Consider the following 26040-nt stretch of genomic DNA (forward strand, 5'->3'; position numbering starts at 1 on the left):
TCTTTGCTTGCGCGGCGGCGGCGCGTTCTGCGCTAGGAGCGTGGCAGCGAGGGGCAGGGGCGGCGGCGGGGGCCGGGCCGGACCGGGCGGGCGGTGCCCCGCTATGGCCCTGGGTGCCGGCGGCGCGGCGGGGCGCGGGGGGCGGTGGCGGCCGTGGCGGCGGCGCCGGGCGGCGTGACTCCGCCGGGGGGCGGCCGCACTGCATGGGGGCGGGGGCCGGGCGCCATGGAGGGGGTGCTGTACAAGTGGACCAACTACCTGAGTGGTGAGTTGCGGCCAGTTCTCAGCCTCTGCGCCGGGCGGGCTTCCCTAGGGGGACGGGTGCCGTCATCTTCTTTTATGTGTGTGTGTATATATATATTTTTATACAAGTCTATGTATGTGTATTTGCTGAGTCTGGATCAGCGCTGCCCCCTGACTCCGCCGTGCACCCTGGTTTTCCAGCAGCGCTGCCACATTGTCACCGTCCGGCGCTGGAGGAGGCGGCGTCTCACCCACTCGTGGGTGCCAGCGCTCGTCTGGGGCGTCCCTTGCCCTCCCTGGGGCTGTGGGTTTGAGGTTCGGGGTTATTTTGGATGCGTTGGGTCATACTCGCTGCCGGATTTCCCCGTTCTGTACGCCCCCGTGAAACTTTTATTGCTTTTGTTGAGTCGCTTCGGGGAGTTGGGGGAATCCCAGACCTGGGAGGAAAAGGTCCGGTCGCACTTGGGAGACTTGGATGAAAATGCATGCAAAAAAAGAAAAAAAAAAAATAATAAAGGGACTCTCCTGCTAGCGCTAGGCCCAGATTTTAATTCTGGGGGTATTCCCATGCCGTGGGACGCTTGACTTTTTCATAGCAGACTGGAAGCAGCCGTGCGTGGCCGGGGTTTCCTCAGCCGAGTTTAAAGGCGGTGGGGTCAGAAACGCTGCGGACGGGGGTGAGGGACCGGTGCCACCCGTCTTCTGTGGGGTGTCTACCGCCGGGGACGTTGGAGTCGGGGGTGGCTTGTAATTTGGGGTGCGTGGATGGGGTCTTGCCGGGTGCAGACCTCTCTGTGGATTGTTGAAACAGTTTGGAAACCTCGTGGTCAGAGAAGAATAACCACGACCTTGACGTTGCCGGGTGCAAGTTTTGCTCGGTGGTGTATATGAGGGCTGCCTTCTTGCCTGAATTCTTTTTTTTTTTTTTTTTTTCAGAGAGACTGGAACAGCTGCACCTCCCTGGTTAGTCGGGAAAGTGTAGGAAATCAGAATTAAACAAAGAAAAAGGGCGAGCAAGTGATGAATTTATGTGGCGGGGGGGGGGGGGGGGGAGTGGTGCATGAGGCTGGATTTATCGGTGTGCTGGAAGATTGCTGCGGCTTTTCCCCTTTAGGGAATAGGTGTTCTGAGAGGGGAATCAAAAATTGTCAGGTCTCGGTGAATAGGCATGGATTTATTTTATTTTTTATTGTTATTATTATTTGTGAGTGCTATTGAATTATGGAGTGTGAGGCAGCAGGAGCAGCCATGCTTAGCTTTGCCATTCGGATTGCAGAACTCGGGCAGCATTATTAATCCTTTCCCTATAATAAAAACGTCCATGGTTCAGTCAATCTAAAGTTTTATGTGTTTGTTTTTCTTTGCACCGTTTAGATGCCGGGGTGTATTTGGAACCCTTGTGCTTGCTTCCGTGCTGTGAGATCCGGGGAGTGAGCGTCTGTGGGAACCAGTCAGTGTGTGTGCGTAGATAAGTGACTGGCATTTGGCATTGGAGTATTTGTGCCTGAGTGTGCATGTAGTAGGATCAGATGGACTTGTCTTCTGTTTTGATGGTAAGATGAAGGCAAAGAACCCGAAATATTCCAGTTCCATCAAAATTAATTTTTTTTTGGCTAGCCACGTTGATATGCACTTTCAACCAAATGACCCTTCATGAAGAAGGATAACTCTTTTGCAAACCTCAGTCTAAGTGAATGCAGGCTGAAGGAATCTCTTTTCCTTGAATGCGTGAGATTTGCCCCAATTTGAAGTGTTGTTCTCAACAGAGAGAAAAATCTGTGGTGGAGGATTGAAGCATCTTTCTGATTTCTTTGCCGAAACTTGACTCTGCTAGTAAGTGTGGCGGTCAAGGTCACTCCATGCCTTTTCTTAGGCTGTAGAAGACCTGTCTGGTGTGTGTTTGAGAACAATAAATTTGCTGTTCTGCAAGCTAACTAGGCTTATGTGTGCATAAAACGAAGACTTCCTGCCCTGAAGCCATTAAGTTATAAGTTTATGTGATGATGCAAAAAAAAAAATACCGTGCTGGAATGTGGCATTTATCATAGCAGTAGCAGGGAGCTAGGGAGTGAGGGACGGGAAAGCCTCCTTTCGGGGATTAAGGGAAGCAAGAGAGTTCAACAGGTCATCCAGAACAGTATTTCTGTCGTTATTCTGCTTTTCCCCTTGCTCAAGGTTAACTGCTCTGGTGCTGTGTGGCGTAAACTATGTACGCAAAAAGTTGGGGAAAATGTGTGTCATCTTTTGCGTGTCTGTGTATGCCTGTGTTACTAATACAACGCTGATGTAAACATACACAGCAGGTATCTTACGCCCTTTCCTCCTCGTAGTGAGGAACACACCTTTGTTCCGCACAGCCGGAGAGAAGACATTCACCAAAGAACAAGCTTAGAACTGTAGAAAAGGAGAACTGCTTTCCCTTCTTGATGTGAGAGAGGTGCTGATGGAGTTTGTTGGTAATCGAGTCTTTTCTGGTAATTTTGGTCTTATAACGTCTTCTGTCATCACCATTTAGAGAGGTCAAGTCCACATCAAGCTGAATCCCCCCGGCCCTTGGGCAGGGAGCTAGGTCTGTGTTGCAAATTACGGAGTTACTGACAGCAGGAACATTTCAGAAGTAGGAAACAAGTTTGGCTTTCTGCAGGCAAAGGTCAGAAAGCGCAGCACGATTGCCAGCAACTGAAAGACAAATTAGCTTGCCTTACTGCTCAAACACGTTATCTTGTTTTAGAATAAATGCACTTGTTTGCTTTACATAGATTACGATAATTAAGTCAGCATTACTTGGTTTCTGCTTGGAGATAGGGTTTTTCCTCTGGTATTAATCCTGTGCTGATGTTATGGTTTCTACATGCAGGGGTTCCAGCGCTGCCTCTGAAATCTCTGACTTTTGAGAACTGAGATTTTAAGAGTTTTTCTCTCCCCTAATGCTATGGCCACCAGATAGTGATTTCTCAATGTGATAGTTTTGTTAAGTTCAAGGAAAATGTGGCAACTTTGGATCAGATATGCATGCACACAGATCTATGAAAATCCACTTGGGATCTTGTGTTTGTAATACTCGTGTCCTGAAATTGCTCTTGTCTCTGCTTCCCCTGCTAAATTGGTTAAAACCTTAAGGGAACCAGGAATTTTGCAAGGAGAATTATCGCTGACGTATAAAGCATGATGGCACTCTTTTACTGGGCTAAATATATGATGCCTCTGCAAACTTCAAATTATTAATACTCAAAACCCAGAGCTGGGTGACTTAAATCGTGCAGGCGTGTAAATTGGCCTCAGCTGAGTCTGCAGGCAAAGCGCGTAACTTGATCTTAAAAAATTCCTAGATTTCATCCTTTGCCAAAACTCTGTATTTAATGTTAGCGTTGCTTGGTAAAGGTTGTGGGAGGGTAGGGGTGGGCTTGTAGCATGGATAAAGGGTGTATAACTCGTATTTTGATACTGCTTATTGTATTAAGCAGTTGGGGTGATAAAAGCATCACCCTATACCTTCCCTATAGCTCGTGGGTCTGTTGTGCTGCCGCTGCCTGTGGTCCTGGCTGAGCATGAAGCATGCTGGTGTGGACGGCATCCAAGCCAGATCCTGGCTGCAGTGCTGTGGCAGGACTGATCTCAAACCCGGGGGGATGCTGCTTGCAGGGTAGAGAAAGGAGGGAGCGGAGGTGAACCGTGCCTGAAGGCTGCTCTGTGCTGTTTGGAAACTGTCTCCCACAGGACTCTCCAACTGAACTCAAGCTGCAATTCACGCTCTTTGTTTAAGCGTCGCTTCTGATTAATAAAAGAAATTTCTTTAGTCTCCGGAGATTACCTTGTAAAAATAATCTGCGATTTTGATTTCTCACTAGGCTCACAGAATGAGTCAGCTATTGCTTACCCACAGGGAAACTGAGCGTGGAGTTGGGGAATACCTTCCTTCAGTGGTGTGTGTGTGTAAAAGCTTGGCACTTTCAGTTGATTTTTCTGCCGAAATTCAATTCAGTTCGGATCTTCAGCGTAAGGCATGTCTTATCTGGGATCACTGGCCACAGGCAGGATTGCTGCTGACTCTGGAAGAGGTGGTATGTATCAGCTTTTGGCTTAGGGATTAAAGGCAGCTTCGTCATTAGAAAGAAAAATGCTGACTGCCTCCACTGACTTGCCTGGTATTCTCCGTATGCTCCGTGAAATGGCTTTGATCACTTTGCTTCACAAAGCTAAGCTTTTCCTGGTATTTAAATATTCACTTCCTTAATTGTACCGAGTAACTCTAACCCTAACTAATTCATCTTCCTTGAGGCATGACACCCTTACATTCATGCAATCGCAAGGGACGCTGCATCATACCCTATACCTCTCTTATTGTGGTGCTCTGAATTCTTTTCAGTTTATCCCAAGATGCCGAGAGCCAACACCAAGCAGGAAGTTTCAGCGTTCACATAAAACTTCAAATTACTCATCTCTAATGATTCAGAATTCCTTAACAAACTTGGGGGGGGAGAGCTCAAGAAAATGTGAAAGAGCATTAGCTTTTATAGCTTGAATCCAGGTGCACATGATACTGCTTAGAGTGAGTCTTTGTTTTGGGAGTTTAATGTAAGAAATCTGACCTTTTAGGATGGGAGACACGTAGACTTCCAGTTGATATCAAGCTCTGGAAATAAGGTCCTCTGTTTCCAGAGATGAAGGAAGTAATTGAAAACTTCACACTTAGATAAACATTTGGTTCTAAAAAGCTTGTGTTTATAATTTTTTCCCTTCTTTTTGGCCTCTGGGTGTATTCCAGGTTCTGATTGTATAAAATGAGAAGTCTGGCTTTTGTGGAGGTGGACGTAGACAGCTGAGGTTTCTGTTGCCTTCAGGACAATGGTCTGCCCAGTATTGCTGACCATAGCTGCTCTCGGAGACCAGGTGTTGGTTTAGACGGACAACTGAGTCTCACCCGGTCCTGGCTACACTTGTCACCCAGGGTGCTTCAGGGACTAGTTTCTTCATTCTCCTTGGATTTTGCATAATTATGTCTGTGTGGTTTGACCTTCTTTCTCATCTCTCTCTTCCCTTCCCCCTCTTTTTCTTCACGCAGCGATCTTGCTTTTGTCGTACCTTTTTGGAATTGAGTAATGTGCTCACAGCAGCAAAGTTTGATGAGGCTGCAGGAATGGAAATTGGTGTCCCCTCTCTCCTCTGTAGGTGTCAGAGCAATGCTGCAGAGCCCACGCGGTGCAGCGTTCCCTGCCAGGTATGCTGCAGTACCGGTGCCTCTGCATTCAGTCCTTCTGCACCGAAATAAGTAAGTGATCTCAGGGAATGGCTGGGTAGGACAGAAGCGAAAGGTGTGGCAGAACGATGGTGAAGAGATACGCCTTCTGTGTTTACATACATTCATTGCCTTGGTTCAGCCCGGTGTGATAACCACCCCAGAGGTCAGAGAGAGGAGCTGCGAGTTTGCTGGGGCTGGGAAGTGTCAACAGAGGAGGGAAACTCCCAGGAGCTTTGAATGACTTGAATTAGTGTGTCTGAGCAGTGGCCTGGATTATTGAACTTTTGCCTCCATCATTCGCCATGATCCTCTCTCTGCCCTTCATCCTTTCACTGTGCCCTCTTCAAAAACGCCTGACTGCGGCTGGTACATCGCGCTCTCCATGCCTTGGATGGCCACTGGCATAAAGTCATTTGCAAACAAACCCAGTTGCCCTGTGACGGATGCTTTTCTAATGCTGCTAGCACCGCACTAACAGTTGTGATTGAAATAAGGGTGGATTTTATGGGACCCCTGCGAGAAAAATTATTTGGGAGAGGATCAATGTGTTAAAGCTGGTTCCAGCTGTTGCTTGCTTCACTTGAACCTCTAGTGTCCCTCAAACAAGTGCTTTAAAAAGTGATACCGTTGTTGAAGTGCTAAATCTGTTAACTTCATTACCTTTAGGGGCTTTTGGTATTGATTCCTGCTGTTAATATGCGCATAATCAGAGTAAAATTGCAGTATGGGCATTTCTAGAAGCTGCTCTCTAGGTGAGAGGATAATAGCTCATAGGAGAGGCATGAACTGTCACGCACTCTTGTCTGCCTTTCTGCTCTCCCTCATGGATACAGACTGCATTTTTATCCTATCAAATTGTTTTGCTACAGAGTTAAGGCTGCAAAACGTGTTCTAGTGCCTGAGATTGCCCTTCCCAAAATACTGGGTAGCCTTAAGAAGGTGTGTGGAGAAAGCAGGCAGCAGTTTTGGGTGCAAATTGCTTATGTCAAGATAACCCTTTAACTCTATTACTTCTGATCGTTGTATGAGGAAAAGAAAAAAAGGGGGCAAAGTTTCAAGTTTGTTGTGTGTAGGATGCTCTTCCTGACTAGAAACCTGGTGGTGGCTGGCAGTGTGAAACACACGGGCGCGTGAATTGAACCTCGGCACGCAATCAGTCGTTAGGAACTGGACTGTAAGCTTTAATGTGGGTGCCCAACAGTTGAGATTGCAAGCGCTCTGGGGTCTTGAAAATGAGTGTTTTGTCCATTTGCGACATGGAGATTTCCATAGCCTTATTTCCCCAGGGAAATCCTCGTCCCTCGGACGTTAGCGCGTTAAGACCAGCAGTGGTCCTTCTGGGCCTCCTAGGTGAGGAGACACAGGCAGCCCAGTGCAGAAGTCTCTGGGTTTTTTGGCGTGGTCCATGGCAGCTCAGCAGTCTTCGTTCTAAGCTGGAAATAAGATCTCTTGACTCAGTCTTGTGTTTTGGCTGTTAGATGCATCCTCTAACTGGAAAATACGACTTTCCTTGCAACTGGAAGGCAGGTGCTTGGCGGTCACAGTTGCACGGAGGGGAAGGTGCTGTCTTCTGGACAACAGCTGCTACATGGACAACCAGGAGCAGGCTGGGTTTTGGTAAAGGTGTGAACCTGATGGCATTCATAGACTTACAGCAGCACTGACAACTGGGGAAAGACGTATATTGGATTTTCTTTTGCTTTTTGCAAGACACTAGTGCTGCCTTGGTCCTATTTGAGCTGAGTTTTCTGCAGCTCTCCTCCAGCTATCAGTTGTTGACATGGTACTGGGCAGAAGCTGTGGTCCTTCTGCCCTTGAGCACTGGCAGGTAAACTGGTAGGTGATGGTATGGTGAACACACGGCACAGCTTACTTTGCTCAGGTGGAAAGATGGATATTGGTTGTTCTTTGCTGTGAGATGTCTCTGACTGTCAGAGCAGCCACTCTGGGGACTCTCTTGCGACCCTGCACAGAAAAGCAGGGATCTGCCCCTGCTTTGCCACTGGGCTGTGGGCTGCAGCTGAGTCTTGGGTCTTGCCCGCAATATTTGCAGTAGGGATGTGATGAAGGCTTTAATTCCTCCTATTAGGCAGATGTTGCAGTAACATGGAAGTTTCGGAGTAATCTCCGATCCTCACTTAAAATCTGAATTAAGGTCAAAGAAGTCCAAGGACTATCTATGGCATAAGTTTTTAGAAAGACTTACCTTGAAGCTGAAGAAATTAATAAGCACAAAGCATTACGTAATTCTAGTGGAAAGTAAGCAATAATAAAAACCTGAGTGTCTGGCCTTTGTGCTTTCTAGAACTACAACTGGAACTGGCATCTTTTAATTGCAGCTTGTTTTCCAGGTCATCAGTTTGACTTCTTGAGTATGTAATTCTCCCAGATGGTTTGGCTTTGTGGATGTCTGACATGATCTACATGTCTTCAAATGTTTTTTTTTCCTTCAGGCTTGGCACTTTGGAACGAATGCTGTCTGGAGTATGAGTTGTGTAACATTAAAGTTTGAATTATGTCCAAATTTCAAGCGTGTTATCAAGAAATGTCAACTTTGCTCAGTGATATCTGCATCCAGACTTCCTGAAGTGTAACGAGGGAAGCAGGCAGATCTTTCAGGCTGTGGAAACTTCTGGAAAAATGCTGAATCCTTAGCAGGCACAGACTGCTTAAGTATCTGTTTCTGTAGTGGACAATATCAAATTTTCCAGGTACTAACTTTAAGTTTCATGCAGGAGTGCGATACGTATTAAGACTTTAACCAGTGTCAGTGAAGTTGTCTGCAGTCTCTTCACTTTCTTCTGTGGCTGAGACCTTAAGCTACTACTCACTTCTGTTATGCTTTGCATTGATTGTCTTTTATATATATATATATATATATATATATATATATAAATCTTTACCCAGCAAGGTCAATTTTTACTGTTAATGGCTCTGTGCCTCTAAAATAAACTGTGGAAGTAGGAGCTATGTTTTGTCCTGCCTGTGCACCACCAGTATAAATGGGCTTAGTAAATTCTTCTTCAAAGTTGTGTTAGTGTTGGCACCAGTAAGATTCAGGAAAGATTCTGGCACCAGGAAAGATTCAGCTTTAACTTTCTATATCAGGTGAAGTCTGAATGCTCAGTTCCAAAAATTGCAGTATTTCTAGGACAGTTTATGGGGAGAGAATAAAACTGAATAACCCAATAATTGTGTTGATGGAAGTGTCTTAGTGTCTTTTTGCTGCTTATTTTTTGGTTGTGTTTTTTTTTTTCTTCTGCTCTTTGCTTGTCTGCAAATGTGAAGCTCCTGTAATTGAAGATTGTATCCTTGTTGCAATACCCATTATTTGTCAGCCATATGCTATTTTTAGCTGGTTGTTTAGGATAACCTTCCCATGGCTGCTGACTCAGTGTCAGTGAGTACCAGGTGGTTAGTGCATCTTCTGACAAAACCTTGCTGTGTTTTGTTTTTTTTTTTAATTGGATTCCTTTTACAAAAATGTATTTCTATTAGTGTTAACAATTCTGTTCTGAAAATATGTGCTGTCCTAATTAAAAATTGCCCATCATAGTCTTTTTAATACATATCTAATAAAGAAGAATTAGGTTCTGCAAAGGAGGACGGATAATTGCTGCTTCCCCCTCAAAAAAAAAAAACAAACCCAGAACCAAAAACCCCAACCAAACAAAAACCTCAACAAAATATATTGACTCATAACGTATTTTTAACCAGCCTCCAAAGTGATGGAGGCAGAGTGCTTTGTATGTTGGCTAATTGATTGCACTGCCTTTGATTGATGGGATGCAATTTGGTTGAGCATCAGCTGCAGTTGTAAGCTGTAGGACCATGGCTGAAATGATTCATGTGCAGCAGCAGCAGGATCTCCAGACTGAATTAGAGGCTTGTATTGACTGTGGCGCTGTGCATTATTTAAAGGATTGGTTCTGTGCCATTGAGTGTCTGAAGCAATTAACTGCTTCTCTCTGCTGAACAATCACCTCCTTTTTTCGTGAGTTCCTCCACATCAATAGTGACTTTTAGGATAGTTTCTTTATCTTGGTGGCAAGACAAATAAAAATAAGTCTTGCTGTTTTCTTTTTTTTTTTAATTCTCATTGCTATGATTTTTTTTCCCTTCATATAAAATAAAGAAGTATTGAGACTACTTTGGCATTTATAATGTTTTTATATTCTTCCAGGAAATAACGGACGAGCGCTGGAAGAGTGTGAAAAAGGATCTATGTTTAATTTGTTTTCTAGCCACCCCCAAGGTTCAGCAATCTATAGACCAGGTTGGCCCGGATGCTGTGGCATTGCTTGTTGGAAAAAAAACAACCAAACAAAAAAACCCAAACCATACTCCTACTATTAGTCTGTGGCTTTAGGGCTTTCTAACCTTCAACTGGGTTGGGCTTGGCTTTGGCAGTAGCCTAAGGAACCAGTCCCTAGCTGGTAAGGAGCAGTCATTCCTCCAACGCGATATCGGTCCAAGCCCAGCCTGCGCTCTTGCAGGGCTGTGCTGGTTGGCAGAGCTCCGGCACAGGGAACGGCAGAAGTGAGGCCCCTTTGCGTAGGAGCCACGTGGCCCACATGGTTTTGTCAAAGGGTTTTTTCCCAGAGATGGTTTGCTGGCACAGTGTGGGACCCTCGATATCCCGCTCCATGGTCCTGGCCAGGGAAGCTTGTCGCAGCTTGTAACGAAAGCTTCAGTAATGAAAGCTGCTTTCCACCAGTGATGTTGCTGCCTCATTTCTTCTTAAGTTAATGAGCTTCTAGTTTTTAATTAGACATAAATGACGGCTGACATGTCTTGTTTGTTTATATCTTTTCACACTGCAGTATTACTTCCAAAAGAAGAAAACAAAAGGGGTAATTTACTTCTGAAGTTGGGCAGCAGGGTGGGCAAAAGTGTACCCAGAACTATTGGGTTTGGTCTAGCCTGGTGTTTTGGTTTCTCTGGGAAGGTATCCAGAAGTGCAAGTCATTAATTCGAGACTACTTTTTATGTGGGCAGCAAAGGAGTTTCAAAAGCTATTGAGAACTGCTTCATTGAAAGATGGTGTTCAGAAATCGCCACATCTGCCTCTGTCCCCTTCTTCCCTTGGTTTTTAGGAGTTTCTTGCCCATTGCTTTTAAAGACAATTTGACTAGCCCTTCCTGCAAGGGAGGCAGCCATGTAAGCCAAGACAGCTGGGGTGCCTTTTGGAAAGAGTAAAGAGGTGGGTTGAGGAGTGATGGAAGGAATTGAGGGGTGGTGGACTGAAAAGGTAGGCGATTTTGGAAAAGAGAGTGAGTCAGTGATGCTGCGTTAGCAAAACTACTGAAGATGACATATGGCATATCAGGAACACACAGCTGTGGACATGTAGCTGCCAGCAAGCAGAGGTTGTGGTGTACAACATCCAGACCTGTCCACAAATCTTACTACTTCAACGGGTTTAATTTTCCTGGGGGGACTGAGAATCTTTGGGGTCTTATTTGCAGTGAGTCCTGAACGAGAGAGCTGGTGGAAGTGCTGGGAGAGAAGTAACTGAAAATTGCAGTTTTGTTTTTCAGGCTGGCAGCCTCGATGGTTTCTTCTCTGTGGTGGCATCCTCTCCTATTATGACTCCCAGGAAGATGCCTGGAAGGGTTGTAAGGGAAGCATCCAAATGGCCGTGTGTGAAATTCAAGGTAACTAAGCTACAGTAATGCTCAGCTGCACAAAGTTTGTCCAGTAATGTTGCATTTAAGATGGGATTTCAGGTCACAAGAGCTATTTGGTGTCTTGATTTCTTTCGTATGTTTTTGTAGTAACTGGGTAACCGGATCTATATGCCAGTTTTTATTCTATAGTATTTTGAAAATGTTGAGAGCTGCAAGCCTCAAATATATTGGGTATCCTATATGCTGATGGGTCACTGGTTTTCATGAGCTGTGGTGGAAGATCATGCAGCTTCAAATGACTCTTCATAGGCACGAAGCTGAAGCTAGAAATATGACTAATAAACTAAACTACTAGGTCTTCTCACTCATATTGGATTACTTGCCACATCTTTGAGGTTGAGGGCAGGAAACCGGAAAGAGAGGCTTGCCAGAACAGGATGCCCTTTCCACAAAGATTCCCAGATGATACTGTACTGATCATAAAACTGCCTTTCATAGCCTTTTGTCCCACAGCTGAACATGTGTGTGTCCCGTCTATTCCCTAACTCAGGAGAGAAGTTGTAAAATGGCTGTAGAGAAGTTTGGGGCTGTAGATTCCTCCTATTTCATTACTGTTTGACCTGCCACCTAACATATCTGTTGGGGTATTTGGTTGGGCTGGGAAGGGCTGAGGGACCAGTCTGAAGTCTATTTTGCTTCCAGTTCATCCTGCAGATAACACACGAATGGACCTGATCATCCCAGGGGAACAATACTTCTATCTGAAGGCAAGAAATGCAGTTGAAAGGCAAAAGTGGCTGGTTGCGCTAGGAACTGCTAAAGCCTGTCTGACCGACAGCAGGACACAGAAGGAAAAAGGCAAGAACCCCTTTTGCTGGCACATGCTGGTTGCCTTTTATTTTTCCATCCTTACCCTAGTAGATGTACACACAAAGATGACAAAATCCAAATGTCAAAAAATTACTTCTGAAAAATCTCAGATTGACTGTTAGTCCTCTCTGAATTAGTTTACTCGGTTTCGCATCTCTAGTACAAGAAACATATGGACATACTGGAGTGATTCCAGCAAAGGGCCACTGAGATGATTAAAGGAAATATCTGATGGGAGAGCATAAAAAAAGATAGAGGCAGACTTTCCTCAGTGAATGGACAAGAGGAAATGGGCATAAATTTAAATACAAGCAGCTCCACTGAGACAAAAGCAAAAATGTTTCTATTGTGAGGAAGAGGAAACACTGAAACAGGTTGCACAGGGAGGTTATGGAGTCTCTGTCCTTGGCAGTGTTCAAAACCTAAATAGACGTGGCCCTGAGCAACCTGCTCTGGCTGACCCTGCTTTGAACGGGAGTAGGACTAGCTGATCTCCAGAGGTCCCTTCCACCCTCCACCATTCTATGATTCAGAGATATATATTAAATTAATCCCTTTGTGTTGGACAGGATGTCTCTTTTCCCTCCAGTGTTTTCTACCCAGAACCCTGATCTTTTAATTCACACTTAAACTACTTAGTGAAAAAAAAAAATAATTTAGGGGCTTCATCCTATTTAAAAGGCCCATTAAGGTCAAGTGTTGTGTACTTGTTTTTTCTCTGTGTCCTAAGTCTAGGAACACGCTGTTCCTGTCTATGATGGCAAATAATGAAACAATATTTTACCTGTCAGAAGCATAATTTATGGTCAATCCAGCTTATCTTTTTGATATAAAATGTTTTGAAATAAGGAAGTATTGATTGAATTAGATTGGATAATACTATTTCAGCAACTTTCCAAAATCATATACTGCAAGACAGATACAATAAATTTAACTCTTCTTTTGTTTCACTTTTAGAGTTCACTGAAAACACAGAAGCCTTGAAGACTAAAATGTCTGAACTTAGACTGTACTGTAACCTCCTTGTTCAACAAGTGCATAAAACGAAGGAAGCCAGCATTTCTGGTGTGTCGGAACCAGAGGTAGAGCTCTGTTTTTGGTGTAGACCAAGTCTCTGAAGTCTTGAGCATTGTGAATTCTTCTGGTTAGCCAGTGTAGTATTCACTCACAGTCACTTAACGTTGCATCCTCTCTCTGCAGAGAACCTGTGGGAAATAATGTACCCACACAACAGTTCTTGTTTAAATACTGTATTGTTGCAAATAACTTTCCCTGTGTTGGGGTAGCAAGTAGTAAGAAGAGGTATATCTGTGATCTAGATAATAACATCTCTGTAGGTCATCGTGTGTATATAGTGGATCAAAAAAGCATGAAATTATTTATAAGATAACGTGCGGGAAGTGCACATTTGTCTGCCCCGAGTCATTAATATCCTGCTCAATTCTGTTCTCAATCAAAACCCTTAAAAGGTCAAGAGACAACACAGACCACAGAAAACCAAAATTGCTAGAAAAAACCTGCCTGATTAACCTAAGTGAGGTTAAAGTTTCAAACCTTGCAAATCTTCCTGACCAAAGGAGCCTCATTTAAGAAGGGTTTCCTAATGACAGTGATGTGCCTCTTGCTTTGAGAGAGAAACCTGTGAAGAAGGATGCGCGTCACTTGCTAGAGAAACTGGTGTGGAGTTCCAGGATGCCTCCCACTGGAGAGATAGGTCCTCAAGTGCAGGGCAGGCAGGCAAAACACCTGAAGGTTAATGGTTTGTATGTCCAAACCATTTCTGTAAAGATACCTGATAAACTGTTTATGGTGGATTAACAGACAGCGCAGAAGAATGATGTAGTGTACAAATGACTAAAAGGCACAGTTAAAACTTGCAGCTCACAGGTTTTGACAACAAACAAGTAATGTGATGTTTATCCAGCTCATAGTTCATGCTTCTGGGTGAAAACTCGCTTTCCCTGATCTTACTGCTATTTAACAGGAAAGATATATTGCTAAAAGCATTTCAGCATCAATAACTGCACTTTGCAGAGATGAAGAGTATTGTGGCAACGTGATATTTCATTCTGCCTGTTTTTTCAATTGCAGCAATTTTTTGTTCATGGGATTTTTGAAATTACTATCTGCAGATCATTCTGTATCTATTTAATTTGTTTACTTTTTGTTTCTCCTGTCAGTGGTGTCTTCTGGAATGCCATTGTTGAATACATCAAGGCTTAGTATGTAATACATTTTTAATACCAGAGATAAGTAACTAAGGGGCACTGCTTTTAAAATGTAAGCGTACTGTGCTTGTTGTAGTGAGAGGCTGACGAGTGGTAATGCTGTGAGGGGGCATAGCCCCAGTAATAAGTGATGCCAATTCTCTGAGCAGCTGACACATTGCCTTTTAATTCATGTTAAACAGAAGGCATGACTGTAGCAGTTGTGGGCTTTGTAGACATTAGTTGCTCCAAGCTGATCTTCTGTGGGTGAGTCCATGTCTTCCAATTGATTTCTTCCCACAGAGCGGGATTGATATGGGAGCTCTGTTAAAATCAACCTGTGACACCTTCCTGAAGACTCTTGAAGAATGTATGCAGATTGCAAATACTGCCTTCACTTCTGAGTTATTGCATCAGACCCCGCCTGGATCCCCACATTTAGCAGTTCTCAGAACGAACAAGGTAACGGCCAATATAATTTTCTCTCTGTCTTGGCATGGATGGTAAGGTGCCCTTTTGTAAAGTAACATTTGTAGAAGTAGGGAAGGCATTTTTACCCCTATTATAGCTAGTAGTCCTCCACTGGACATGCTCTGCTGTTTCTTGTGGCTTGCAAGTGAGGTAGGGCCATTTGTCAATAAGCAGTGACCAGTCTCTTAACTTCTAATGGTAGATGAAACTCACTAAGCATTAACTTTCAGGGCCTGATCCAGCTGCAGACAGCGGTGTTTCAAAATACCCTGGCTGTATGGCAAGGCCAGGCACTGTGGGAGCTCACCGCAATTATTACTCTTCTAAGCTACTGCAGCTCTGTATCTGGGGTAATACGCTAACAGGAGCTGATGAGCTTACCTTTTTAATGACAAGGGCACTTTCTTGAATCCTGGATCCACAGCTGTGTACGCAAAACTGCAGCCTCTCTAGCAAACAGCAGATTAAGGTGAATGTAGGAAGGTAGATGCGTCACTGCATCTGGGAAGCGAGATTACTTCACCATACCATTCATGATATCTAGCCTTACGTTTCTTCTGTTTTTTCATAGATTTTCTTAAGTAAAGAAGACATCATTGCAGAGAGAACTCGCTGCCTTGTTTCTTCTTTTCCGTATGCTGTATGGCATCTCACTTGGCACTTGCTAGCTAGCTTCTGAAAGCAGTCTCCTGGTTTTCTTTTTTTTTTTTTTTCCCCCCATTATTTTAATGATGTAATAACGCAGCAACTTTTTTTGTGTTTGTCTGTATACTGCTTCCAGGTCAGAGAATTAGTGAGCGTATGCTTAGCTTTTCAGCTTTTTTGCTGACTCCAGCCAGGGTGTAATAAAATGTGAAGTTTGAGAAGCATGATACAGTCTTCTTGCTTTAAAGAATATTCCTCCTCTCCATTTATCTTACAGATAAAGCACTCTGTCTTGTCCAGTCACACCTCAACGGAAAGGTATAATAGAAGTCTTTACTGTCAATCTCGTTGTAATCTGGTTTTGGTAGTGTCTGTTCTTTCCATATCTACTCTGATAATACTAGTACTGGATGCAGCAGAATTGCGTTACTCTGAGCTGCATACTTGGAAGCAGGCGCAACAAAAGTTAGCTGGCTCATGCCACTTCCCATCTCTTCTTTATCAGACCTTTCCCTTTTATTTTTCTCCGCCGTCCACTTGCTGACTTACTGGTCAGTCACCAGCCAGCTCTCACCTACTTCAGTGCTCTTTACTCTGTCTTAGGTTCCACTCCACAAGCTCATAAAATCATTGATGGAGAGCAGGCTATGATTTGTGGAGTAGGTGGCAAGGTTGTATAATTTAAAGTACTAACGAGAGGATATTCTTTCAGTTACAAAACCTGCCTGTGATTTTTTTTTTTTGTAATCAATTGTATTTTTTTGATTATGTCTCTTTTAATAAGGGTCGTTGTCAAGATATTCAAACTCTACAAACTGAGGTTGAATCATTAATCCTTCTTGCTGCAAAGAGCGGCCTGATTCCTTTTATTATTTTAGTCAAGTTCTTTTGCTCAGAGCAGCCTGTGACAGCCTATAATTTCTGTCAACTATTTTTCTGTTATTGTTATTTGCGTGTTTTCACAGGAAAAAGCTTACCAAGCAATTATTTATACGCTAACCATTATTCTTTCCCTTTCTTCAGGCAGATGGAATTGAACCCCTGTGAAAACGGCTCTGTAAAAGCAGAAATTAACCATCAAGAGCAAACCCTTATTAAAAGTCTGGAATGTTTAAACCTGGCAACAAATGAGGGGAGCAGTGATGTTTCTGTTGAAGATCACATAGGAGAGGATTTGGCGGGTAAATATATGCACTGTTTTTTATCCAGGATCGTTACTCTTTAAGTGTAAATGGAGGGAGGCGTAGGCTGCCTGTGAGAGTGCTGATACCTTGCTTCCCATGAGGGGGAATGTCAGCGTATTTTAGTCTGATATCTGCCCTTTGCAAGTCTTCTCAGCGTAGCTCCTGCCCTTGTTGATAGCTAACTTGGGACTGAATGGGGAAGGAAATTAAAAATTCTTTTTTGGACAAGTGGAGGCTCCTCTAGATGCTGATTGACGTGCGTAACAATACAGCCTGGCAGAGCTTGAGCACTGCTCGAGCTGTGGACAAGACACATTATTCCCTGAGGCCCTCCGCTGGGAATGCCGGCACCTCTGCTAGTATGTAGGGCTGCACTGTCAGAAGGGGAGCATTGAAGCTTTGTGTGCCTGTCTCGGGGGGCTTGACCTTGTAGTTGCTCTTGATCGCTCTGACAAATATTTATGCAAAATTAACCCTTTTTCTGCAACTAAGAGTATACTAGAAAGTACTTTATTTCTTCCATTACCTTAGCAATACCACAAAACTTAGATTTGTGTGTGACTTTAGTAAAACGCTGTTGAACTAATTCAGTATAAAATTCCATCCAACATAGCTATCTTGTTAAGGGCAGCTGAACTTCATTTGGATAAGTCTATACAAGTAACGTATGATTTCTGCTCGTCCTGTTGAATGGACTGTATCGTTCTTGAACAGTAACTTTCTCTGCCTGGCTATTATTCTGAAACATACATATGCAGTCAGTGAATCGGCTGAAGTTTTTAAGCCCAAGTTAATGAACATGGTTATTTTGCTCTTACGTGGGTTCTCTGGAGTTTTTCCCATGTCTGTAACTGGTGTTGTGTAGTGTGTTAATTCCCTGCAGAATAACATGCATGGGGTACCATTTAGCGTAATACCTCGAGAATACAGTGCTAAAGCAAGGAAGTCAAACTAATTCAAGTCAGGGTGTTGGTATCATTTAGCCACTGAGGTTGTTCCTGTGCAAAAAAGAGAGAAGCCTACTCCCTCTTGGGTATGCACATCTGAGTTGTGGAGTTTTGCGGGAAGTATGGGGTGGAGTAGGATGTGCAGTGCCATCCATATGGGATGGGCTGAGCCAGCCAGCCTGGGGCTCTGTCTTGCCCATGGCTGGTTTTGGGTGCTCCCTATGAGCCCAGGAGCTCTGCCCTATCTCAGGTACTCTTTCTCCCCTCTCCCTTTTAATAAGAGCAGTCAGTCTTTAAAAACTCTTAAGCATTTAAGTCCAATAAGAAATTTGTGTTTGTCATTTAGGGCTTACGGTGTTTGAGTTTGAAGTTTCAGAGGACTCCAGGCTTTATGCATGGCACTCCTGTGGAGTCACTGTGGACTCAGGCTGTTTCTCTACTCACCGGCCCACGTGTCTTGGTGAAGGACAGATCAGTGACATCCCTCAAACTGTACATCCTTAGCAGAGTCACTTTGCTTGTGAATGAGGCACAGTCAGTGATAGCTGAGGCCATTTTCTTCTGCCCTGAAGAGAAAGGCTGAAGCCTCATTGCTGTTACCAGGTGCGAGTGGTTCTTTTTTAACCCAGCACCAAGATTATTCAGTGGTTCTGCAAGTAATAGGGAAAGCTGCAAGTTTGTTTTCAGACTTCACTTGGAGGAAGTGAGTTCCTTGCAGTTTGATCCCTTCAGCCAGAAGCTCAGTTCTGCTTCAGGTCTATAAATCCTCAGTGGCATTTGAAAGTATTCCTTTCCTGGAGAGACAGGTTCCCTGGGAAATCTTGGATGCTACTTTGACGGTGTGGCAGCAAGATGTGCTGTAGCCATGGCTTTTACACTGCAGATGCTGTGAATATATAATTTTTGCTTCTTGATTTGTTCTCTGCAGTTGTCCATGAGGTCAGAAAGTCTTGCCGTGCACGGGATGTGACCTTTCTTTGGGTGTCTAAGACTTTGACTTCCTTCAGAGGTGCTCACGTAATGCTCTGTTTATATGAAACAGATGCACTTGACACTGAAGAAGAACTAAAATAGACTACAGAGGGGAAGAGACAACTGGTTCTGGGAAACTTTAAAGATACTCATAGAAATCAGGGAGAATGTAGCAGCCTTTTGATATCATAGCAGTACCCATCTGAGCTGCCAGTTTACTTATCAGAAGGAGCAAACAAATCACTATTATTATTTTGCTTTTGTAAATGCACTGTGCCACTTTGTCAGCACTGGGGAAGTTACAGCCATGTCAGAAGTAATCTTTCTTTCAAGGAGATGAGTCTACTCCCTGCTGCACCTAGTCGCTTCTTCAATGCTCTTCTCTAATAAGGCTGTCCTCGCTGAGGATGCGTGGGCTCACCTGCATTGGAGCCTGCTGCTTGGTCTGTATGGTTTAAAGAAATGGGGAGAGGACTGGGTGAAAGGTGGTCTGAGCACCTGACAGTGGGGGAGCTGTGGTGAGAGTCATGGTGCTGGCAGGGAAAGCTTTTAAACTTGCATGATCCAGATATCCAAGTGCCTTCCTTCAAATAGAACATGTCTTAAGGAACAGGAATAACGACATGTTTCTTTTTCTATTTTTGTTTTTCTTCTGTTTCCTATAAATGTTAGTCATTAAAGAAGATGGAGAGAGCAAGCTGCAAGCCGTAGAAAGCTTTGGTGCCCACAAGTTGCTGCAGTCGGAAATGAATTCTTTAAGTGGATTGACCCTGTGTGAGGAAGACAGAAATGAAAATGATTCTCCTACCTTCTTCAGTGTCATGAGCAATAGGTAGTACACGTTGCAGATGTAAATTACAAGGAGTATCGAAACTTTAAGGCTTTAATTGACTCATTTTTAAGACTGTTCTGTCTGTAAAGCTGTATTTGCTGAGATTATTTAACAAGACTGCATACAGCACAGTAAATTAAGAAGCTATCCTTTGTAGAATTGTCTGTACAGAGTGGAGCGGAAAGTTTTTTCCTTTGTTATAACTACAGGCCTTGCTTGCACACCAGCAAATGTGTATTTTCTGCAGTCAGTTGTTTTCACCTGGTGAAACGAAAGCCATTTTGGGGGTTCCATGTCAATAAATTTCACCTCTATGCAAGTGAAATAGGCATGAAATGTCATTTTGCCTTTAGAAGTTGCACAAAAGGATTTGTTAAGGTAACAATCTTTTCTGCTTGTCCTGGACACCAGGTTCAGTGATATTGAACTTCGGGAGGAGGAGGGCATACCAACAGAAGAGTTTCTGGAGTCCTGTTATGCAATTGTGCCCGTTCTTGGTAAGCAGCTCTTTCTTTTCATGCTGGGGGTGCATCTGACTGCTTTTGACTGCTGCCAGCTGTGAGAAAAGGTGGAGCAGTTGGTTTGGAGAATTCGTTTCTTCACTTAAGTGATATAGTAGAAATAGTTGCTATCGGCAGAATCGATTTGACTGGTACCACAAGACGTTTCTTACTCTGTTGCCGTTGTAGAGGATCGGCTCTCATTTAGATGGGAGCCATGTATAAGCTGTGTGGAAATTTATGGGTATATCTGGAACAGCAATTTCTTGCTCTCAAAAGAACGGTGTGGAATGCCTTGCGTGTCTAGTACTGCTGACAGCATGCCATCAGCTGTCCTAGCTATTGCTGCTATTTGATTTTTCCCAAGACTTCTATCTCCAGCTAGTGCAGCCCCCCACCTGCTTGGTCCCTGAATCTACCAGCAGATGGGAGGACCCCGTAAGCACGTGCCCTTTTGAAGACTTCCAAATTATGGGTCGGTGTATTTTAATACTTGTACCAGCTGGGGTGGATTGGTTCTACACCAAAGACAGACTTTGGTTTACGTCATTCATTTAGTATTCTCCTGCCATTTAGAAGGATTGTTAAGAGAGTAAATGATTTTAATTGTTACTAAGACATGAGGACTGGAAAAATACTCAACTTTAAAATATGGCTTTTTTTTTTTTCTAGACAAGCTGGGACCAACTGTGTTTGCTCCTGTTAAAATGGATTTTGTAGGTAACATCAAGGTAACAGCTTATTTCTAACACTGATTTTTTTTTTTTTTTTTTTAAACAAAATATCTATTTTAGGTACTAAAGCTCAAGAATCTTTGTGGTAGGAGTCAACACTGGAAGACTATTTAATATTTTATGTTACCATCTGTTAGATCAGAATGCTGAAATGCCCCTAATTCTGTTCTTACAGTACATGTTGTGGTTAATAAATCCAGCTGTTGTGTGCAAACTTATAAAATACTTGATTGACTGCCAAGTAAAACATCTGTTACACCTAATGAGTATGACTGATTCTGAGCTGAATAGGTTGTAAGTCGTGATGTGATGGTAGCAATATTGACTTTAGACTGTAAAACAAACCGGAGGACACACATGACCCTTTCCTCAAAAAAGTACAAGCAAATTGGTGTGTTAAGAAGGAGCTTCACAGCAGGTTGGGGCAGATCCTGCAGCTTCGGTTCTCATTCTGACAGTCCTTCCAGTTCCAAGTCTGAAAATGTTTGAAGTGCTACTTGTGAGACAAGATGCATTCATAGTTGAGAGTCTTCATAGCTTTTCTTTCAAGAAAAAAAAAAAAAGAAAAGCAAAACATGTCTGCTGAGTGTATGATAAGGAACATTGCATACATTCAGACTTGTTTGGTGCAAAGTAAGGCAGATATGCACTTCTCTTGCTGGAGGTAGCTGTAGCTACTGAAAGACTGAAAATAGCAAGGGGAAAGAATGCTATTTTAAAAAAAAAAGTTGAATATTTATTGTCAAAGGAGCAGCTGCCTATCACTTAATGTAGAAGATGACTCTGTTTAACTGCCTCATTTTCCATTTTATTTTTGTGAAGAGTTGTATATAACAAACTTCAGAATAAGTGAAAAGCTTAACCATGCCAATGACTGCAAAGTGTAATTAAGAATTTGCAGCTTAACAGTTGTCAGAAGGTGATCTTGCTTGTACTTGAAGCTTGGAGCAAATGGGACTTTGCTGAAAGAGCAGGTTAACTCCTTTCCACCGGTGTGGAAGATGTCATGTGAACCTAAAGCATTTTGTCAGACAGAAAATGGTAGGGTCCACGTAAATCTTTGACTGAGGTGCTTTTTTTTAGGGGGGGGGGGGGATTGCTTTAGCCAGATGTCTAGCCAGATGTGTCTGGGGTTGTGCCCTGGGAAGGCGTGCCCAGCGTGGCGGGGCAGCCGTGCCATGGGGATCTGTGGTCTCCCTTTGCAGGAAAGAGTCCTGGTAAATAGGTGGTACTTGTAGGACAGGCCAAGGTTCGGTCTTAAAAGCCTAAAGCTTTGCCTCTTGTTTTTCCTCCAGAAAATAAACCAGAAATTTATAACCAACAAAGAAGAGTTTGATACCCTTCAGAAGATAGTGCTTCACGAAGTGAATGCCGGTGTAGCACAAGTTAGAAACTCTGCTACAGAGGCTCTCCTGTGGCTGAAAAGGTAACGGCCTCGTATCTACTTACACTATGAAACGCTAAGGTGGAATGAGGGGCCTTTCACCAGTTCAAGCTTAGGTACATGGAGCAAAACTTTCCACAGGCTCCATCAATCCAAACTGGCTAGGTTCAAGATTAATGTGTTGTCTGTGGTTGTATCACCATAACTTTGCCAAAAGGCCTGAAAAAGTGATTGCAGGCAACCTTTTTTTTTTTTTCCCCATAAAAGTGAAGTTACAGTGAGTGACTGATCCTGCTGGGCCAGAACATCAAGCAGGTGATTTCAGGCTGCAGCAGAAATGTTTTAGCAAAGTGTTTTTCCTTGGGCTAGGAGAGAGGCTGGAGGAGGTGGCTGCATTTTTTTTTTATTCACATTGAAAGTGGCACCTTGATTTTGAGTCTTATTGCACTTCTGAGTTGTATTGCAACTTTGGGGGCTTTGTTATACTTTGGGTTACTTTATTATAAACATGGTTTCTTTTTATTTCGTGGGTTCATCCTGACAGAGGCTTAAAGTTCTTGAAAGGGTTTTTGACAGAAGTGAAGAATGGGGAAAAGAATATCCAAACAGCTCTGAGTAAGTGCCAGTTGCTTTATTCTTCGTCTGCTTCTGAATTTACATACTTGGCTATTTTCCTCCTTGTTTAGAACCTGTGTTTTCTTTTCTTCAGTGACTAATGATGCGAGTAAACTCCAAGACATAACTTTTTTGAAAATTGCAGGTTTTGAAAATGGCTGATTCAGGCAGATTACTAGATAACTGGTCGATGTGGATTTAATAGCAGATAAAGATTCATTTAATTGGCATACTTTTGTCAGGGAGACAGTCATATCTTGGGGAAAAAAGTGCTTTGTCTCATTCCATTTTTTTCTACGGGTTTGCAGCGAGAGTGCTCCCAAATTTATAGTTGCTGTTCCTTGTGAGACTGGTCATCACTCTTTGAAATCACCTCTTTGCCAGTATAGCTGTGAATTGCCTGTATCAGTTAGAAGGGAGTTTGTAACAGGAAAAAAAAGGAATTTTTTCCAAGTACACAATTTCTGATGCTTACTGAGTCAGGCTAGTGCCCACAGCAAGTATAAAACAAAATACAAACCCCTCTTAGACTTGACTTGGTTATTTTTGAGTAAGACCCTCTGTATGAATGCAGTCTAATGTTATGATAATCCTTTAAAACAGGGGTTTTTTTTAAAGCTTTTTTTTTTTAGCTTCTTTTAAACAGCTAAGCAGTTGTCCTATAGGATTAGTAAAAAGGACTATTCCACTGAAGTATGTAAGCAGCTCTTGGAAGTGGGACTGTAAATACACTGCTACCAGATGTGGGTGTTAAAACCACAGAAAGTCAAGGCACTTATTTGACCTTCTGAGTCTGAAGGCTTCAGCACTGAATTACTTCTTGAATTGCTCTGTGTCTGCAGCAGAGCCATGCTGCTGTTTTTTTCTCACTTCTTCCTTCCTTTTCTCCCCTGAAAAGCTCTTCCATATCTGTACCACCAGTGCAGCTTTGGTTTACTGTTACAGTTCCTTATTTAGGAGTTCCTGTGCTATTTGCATCTCAAGTAAAAATGGGGTATATGTTCTCCTTCCACAACCTCAGATGTCAAGCTAATGAAATGAAAATAAAAAATGGAATATCCATCAGTTCTTATGATCTTCTGAGGAATAAACAGCTTTCTAACGGGATTTATCTTTACTTGGGATTTAAATCTAAGCAAACTTTTCAACTTCTGGTGTTTTTAATGTCCACTATATTTGCTGATAAGTCAGAGAATAGACTTGTCAGTCCTGTTTGCTGACACAGTAGTCTTTTTCCGCTTATTTTGTTGCTCTTACTACTGTATACTTTTTCTCATAGATTCTCTCTCCTACTGTAAAGATAGAAAAGCCGCATCCCCCAGTCATTAGACTGATAGATGAGGAGTACAGCAAAACTTGTGGCTGTGTTTTACTGACTTTTTACACTCTTCCGATAATAACTGTCTGCAGTCTTTTGAGCAAATATCCTAAAGCAGCAAAATGTAGAGGTTCTCTTTCTTCAAGGTGAACAGCTCAGGCAAAATATAATACAATGGCAGATACTTTGAAATTTAACTGAAGGACAAGGATATGAAATGACAACAGTGACAAACCAAGACTGGGAAAATATGGCTCAAAGATGTTTGGCTTTGTATGTAGAAAACTTTGTATGTGAAAGCGGAGCCATCTAGGAACATAACAAGGGCCTTCGTCAAAGGCTACGCTTAGGGGCACTCGAAATAGAAATCCTCAGAATTATTTTAATAAGAGCCCGGTGCTTTCTGTTCCAGTGACCCTCGAGACTTGACCCTCAGATGTGAAGAGAGAGTTCTTGGTTAATGCCTGAGGTAACCACCTCAACTGAGGCTGGCTAACCATCAGGTTGCAGGATTGTTTCACTCCATATATTATTTTTTTCAGACTTGCACTGAATTGGGAACTAGATAGCAGAAGTGTTAGTGTTGAAGCACAGCTAGTCAAATAAAAATTGCATTTGCCTTACTGTCTGTTAGAATAGTTACTTGCCGTGAATGAGTTGAAGGAGATTTGACAGCAGAGCTGAGACCCTGGTGCAGAAATCCCAAATCTGTCATCTCTTTTCGGTCATAACTTTGGTGCTCAGAAACAGCCATTACTTCCATCCAGTGGCAAAAATATATCCTTAAATAGTCTTTTGCAAGCTCTTAAGTTCTTTTTGTGATGCAAACTTAAAACTGCCATACATCTGTCTCTTGAATGATTTTGGGGGTTTTTTTCTTCCTTTAAGACAACGCTTATGGAAAGACATTACGGCAGCACCACGGTTGGGTTGTCCGTGGGGTCTTTGCGGTAAGTATTTATCTTGGTCGCTGACAGAGCTGGGGGTCTTGTTAACGTGATCTTATGTTGCGTGTAATTAATATACCATGTTAAAATTGTAAGCATTAAAACAAATAGATTCCCTCGTCAGTCCATATTTTCTGGGTGAGGGCTGTGGCTGTCACTGAATTCAGTATTGGGCTTCTGGGATGGAACCTGCTTTCTGGAGCCAAAACAGACGGCTCATGCTTGCATGCACATTTTTTTTTCATTATGTGTTTTTCAGCACAGTCTCACAGTGCTCTTAAATGAAGAATGAGGGTTTCGGGTTGGGTTTGGTTTGTTTTTTTTTTTGAGGGTTGATCTGTCTTAGGATGTGAGCATTCAAGACGGGTTAGTGCAGAATGTGCCAGGTAGTTGTAGAATATATTGGCCAGAGGACATGGTTTATTTTTGGCCAGTCTAGCAGCTCCCCCTCGTGTCTGTCACTGGAAATTATCGCTGAAATTAGAAAAGGAAGAAAGAAGGGTGTCATCCAGGCAATCATGACAGAGCTTTTGAATGGGAGAAATAGAAATGTTGGGGAAAGCTTCCTAAAGACTGTTTTGAGGATGGGACGTCACTGTTGAAGTGTGTGACACTGGGTTGGGACCTCCCCTAACAAACTGTACTTTATTTAGGGTTTGTATTTGATTCACTTCCTAAAAATCAGACCTCTCTGAACATGTCTTAAATGGGGATCTGCACAGAATAATATATGTATATTAGCCTCCTAGTCAGTTAAAAATCTTAACATGTGCACGTATGCATAAATACATTAAAGCTATGCAATCTAAGTGTGATGAGGGATGTCTTAGAAGTTTTTCATGGCTTTAGTTTGATTTCTTTTCCTGTTCTGTTTTGCAAATCTAAAAGCTTTGCTTCCTCTCCCAGTTAGCTTTAAGGGCAGCTCCAACGTACGAAGACTTTGTGGCAGCTCTGTCTGTAGAGGAGTGTGATCCTCAGGAAGAAACATTTTATAAAGGAATGCAGAGGGACCTCAACATTTACTTACCAGCCATGGAAAAGCAGCTAAATATCTTGGACACTCTCTATGAAGTACATGGTTTGGAGTCAGATGAGGTGGTATGACTACAGCAAGACTGTGTCTTAAAACTTCAGGGACTGTGTCTGTTAACAAAGATTTCTTTCAGTTTGGGTTTTTTTGAACATCGTTTCTGTTGTATCTTTTCAGGTGGGAAGGGTGTTGTGAGTGTTTTTGGGGAAGGGTATGTATGATTTTTGTTTTTTTGTTAACACTCGTTTTGTGTTTAAATGCAGAGGTACTGT

General features: G+C 42.9%; 1 protein-coding gene across 1 annotated transcript; it reads left to right on the top strand.

Annotated features, from left to right (window-relative positions):
• Positions 1-225: 225 nt before the first annotated feature.
• Positions 226-26040, top strand: PLEKHA8 (pleckstrin homology domain containing A8; the record flags this gene model as incomplete). Its single annotated transcript, XM_082480045.1, has 14 exons — positions 226-265; positions 11023-11139; positions 11815-11970; positions 12940-13064; positions 14493-14651; positions 15583-15623; positions 16329-16486; positions 19081-19240; positions 19652-19737; positions 20413-20471; positions 21770-21900; positions 22403-22473; positions 24680-24741; positions 25645-26040. 14 exons carry the CDS (start codon positions 226-228, stop codon positions 25840-25842), a joined length of 1563 nt encoding a protein of 520 aa, XP_082336171.1. The 3' UTR covers positions 25843-26040.

Source organism: Vanellus vanellus (assembly GCF_965231255.1).
Source record: "Vanellus vanellus genome assembly, chromosome: 2".
Classification (NCBI taxonomy): domain Eukaryota; kingdom Metazoa; phylum Chordata; class Aves; order Charadriiformes; family Charadriidae; genus Vanellus; species Vanellus vanellus.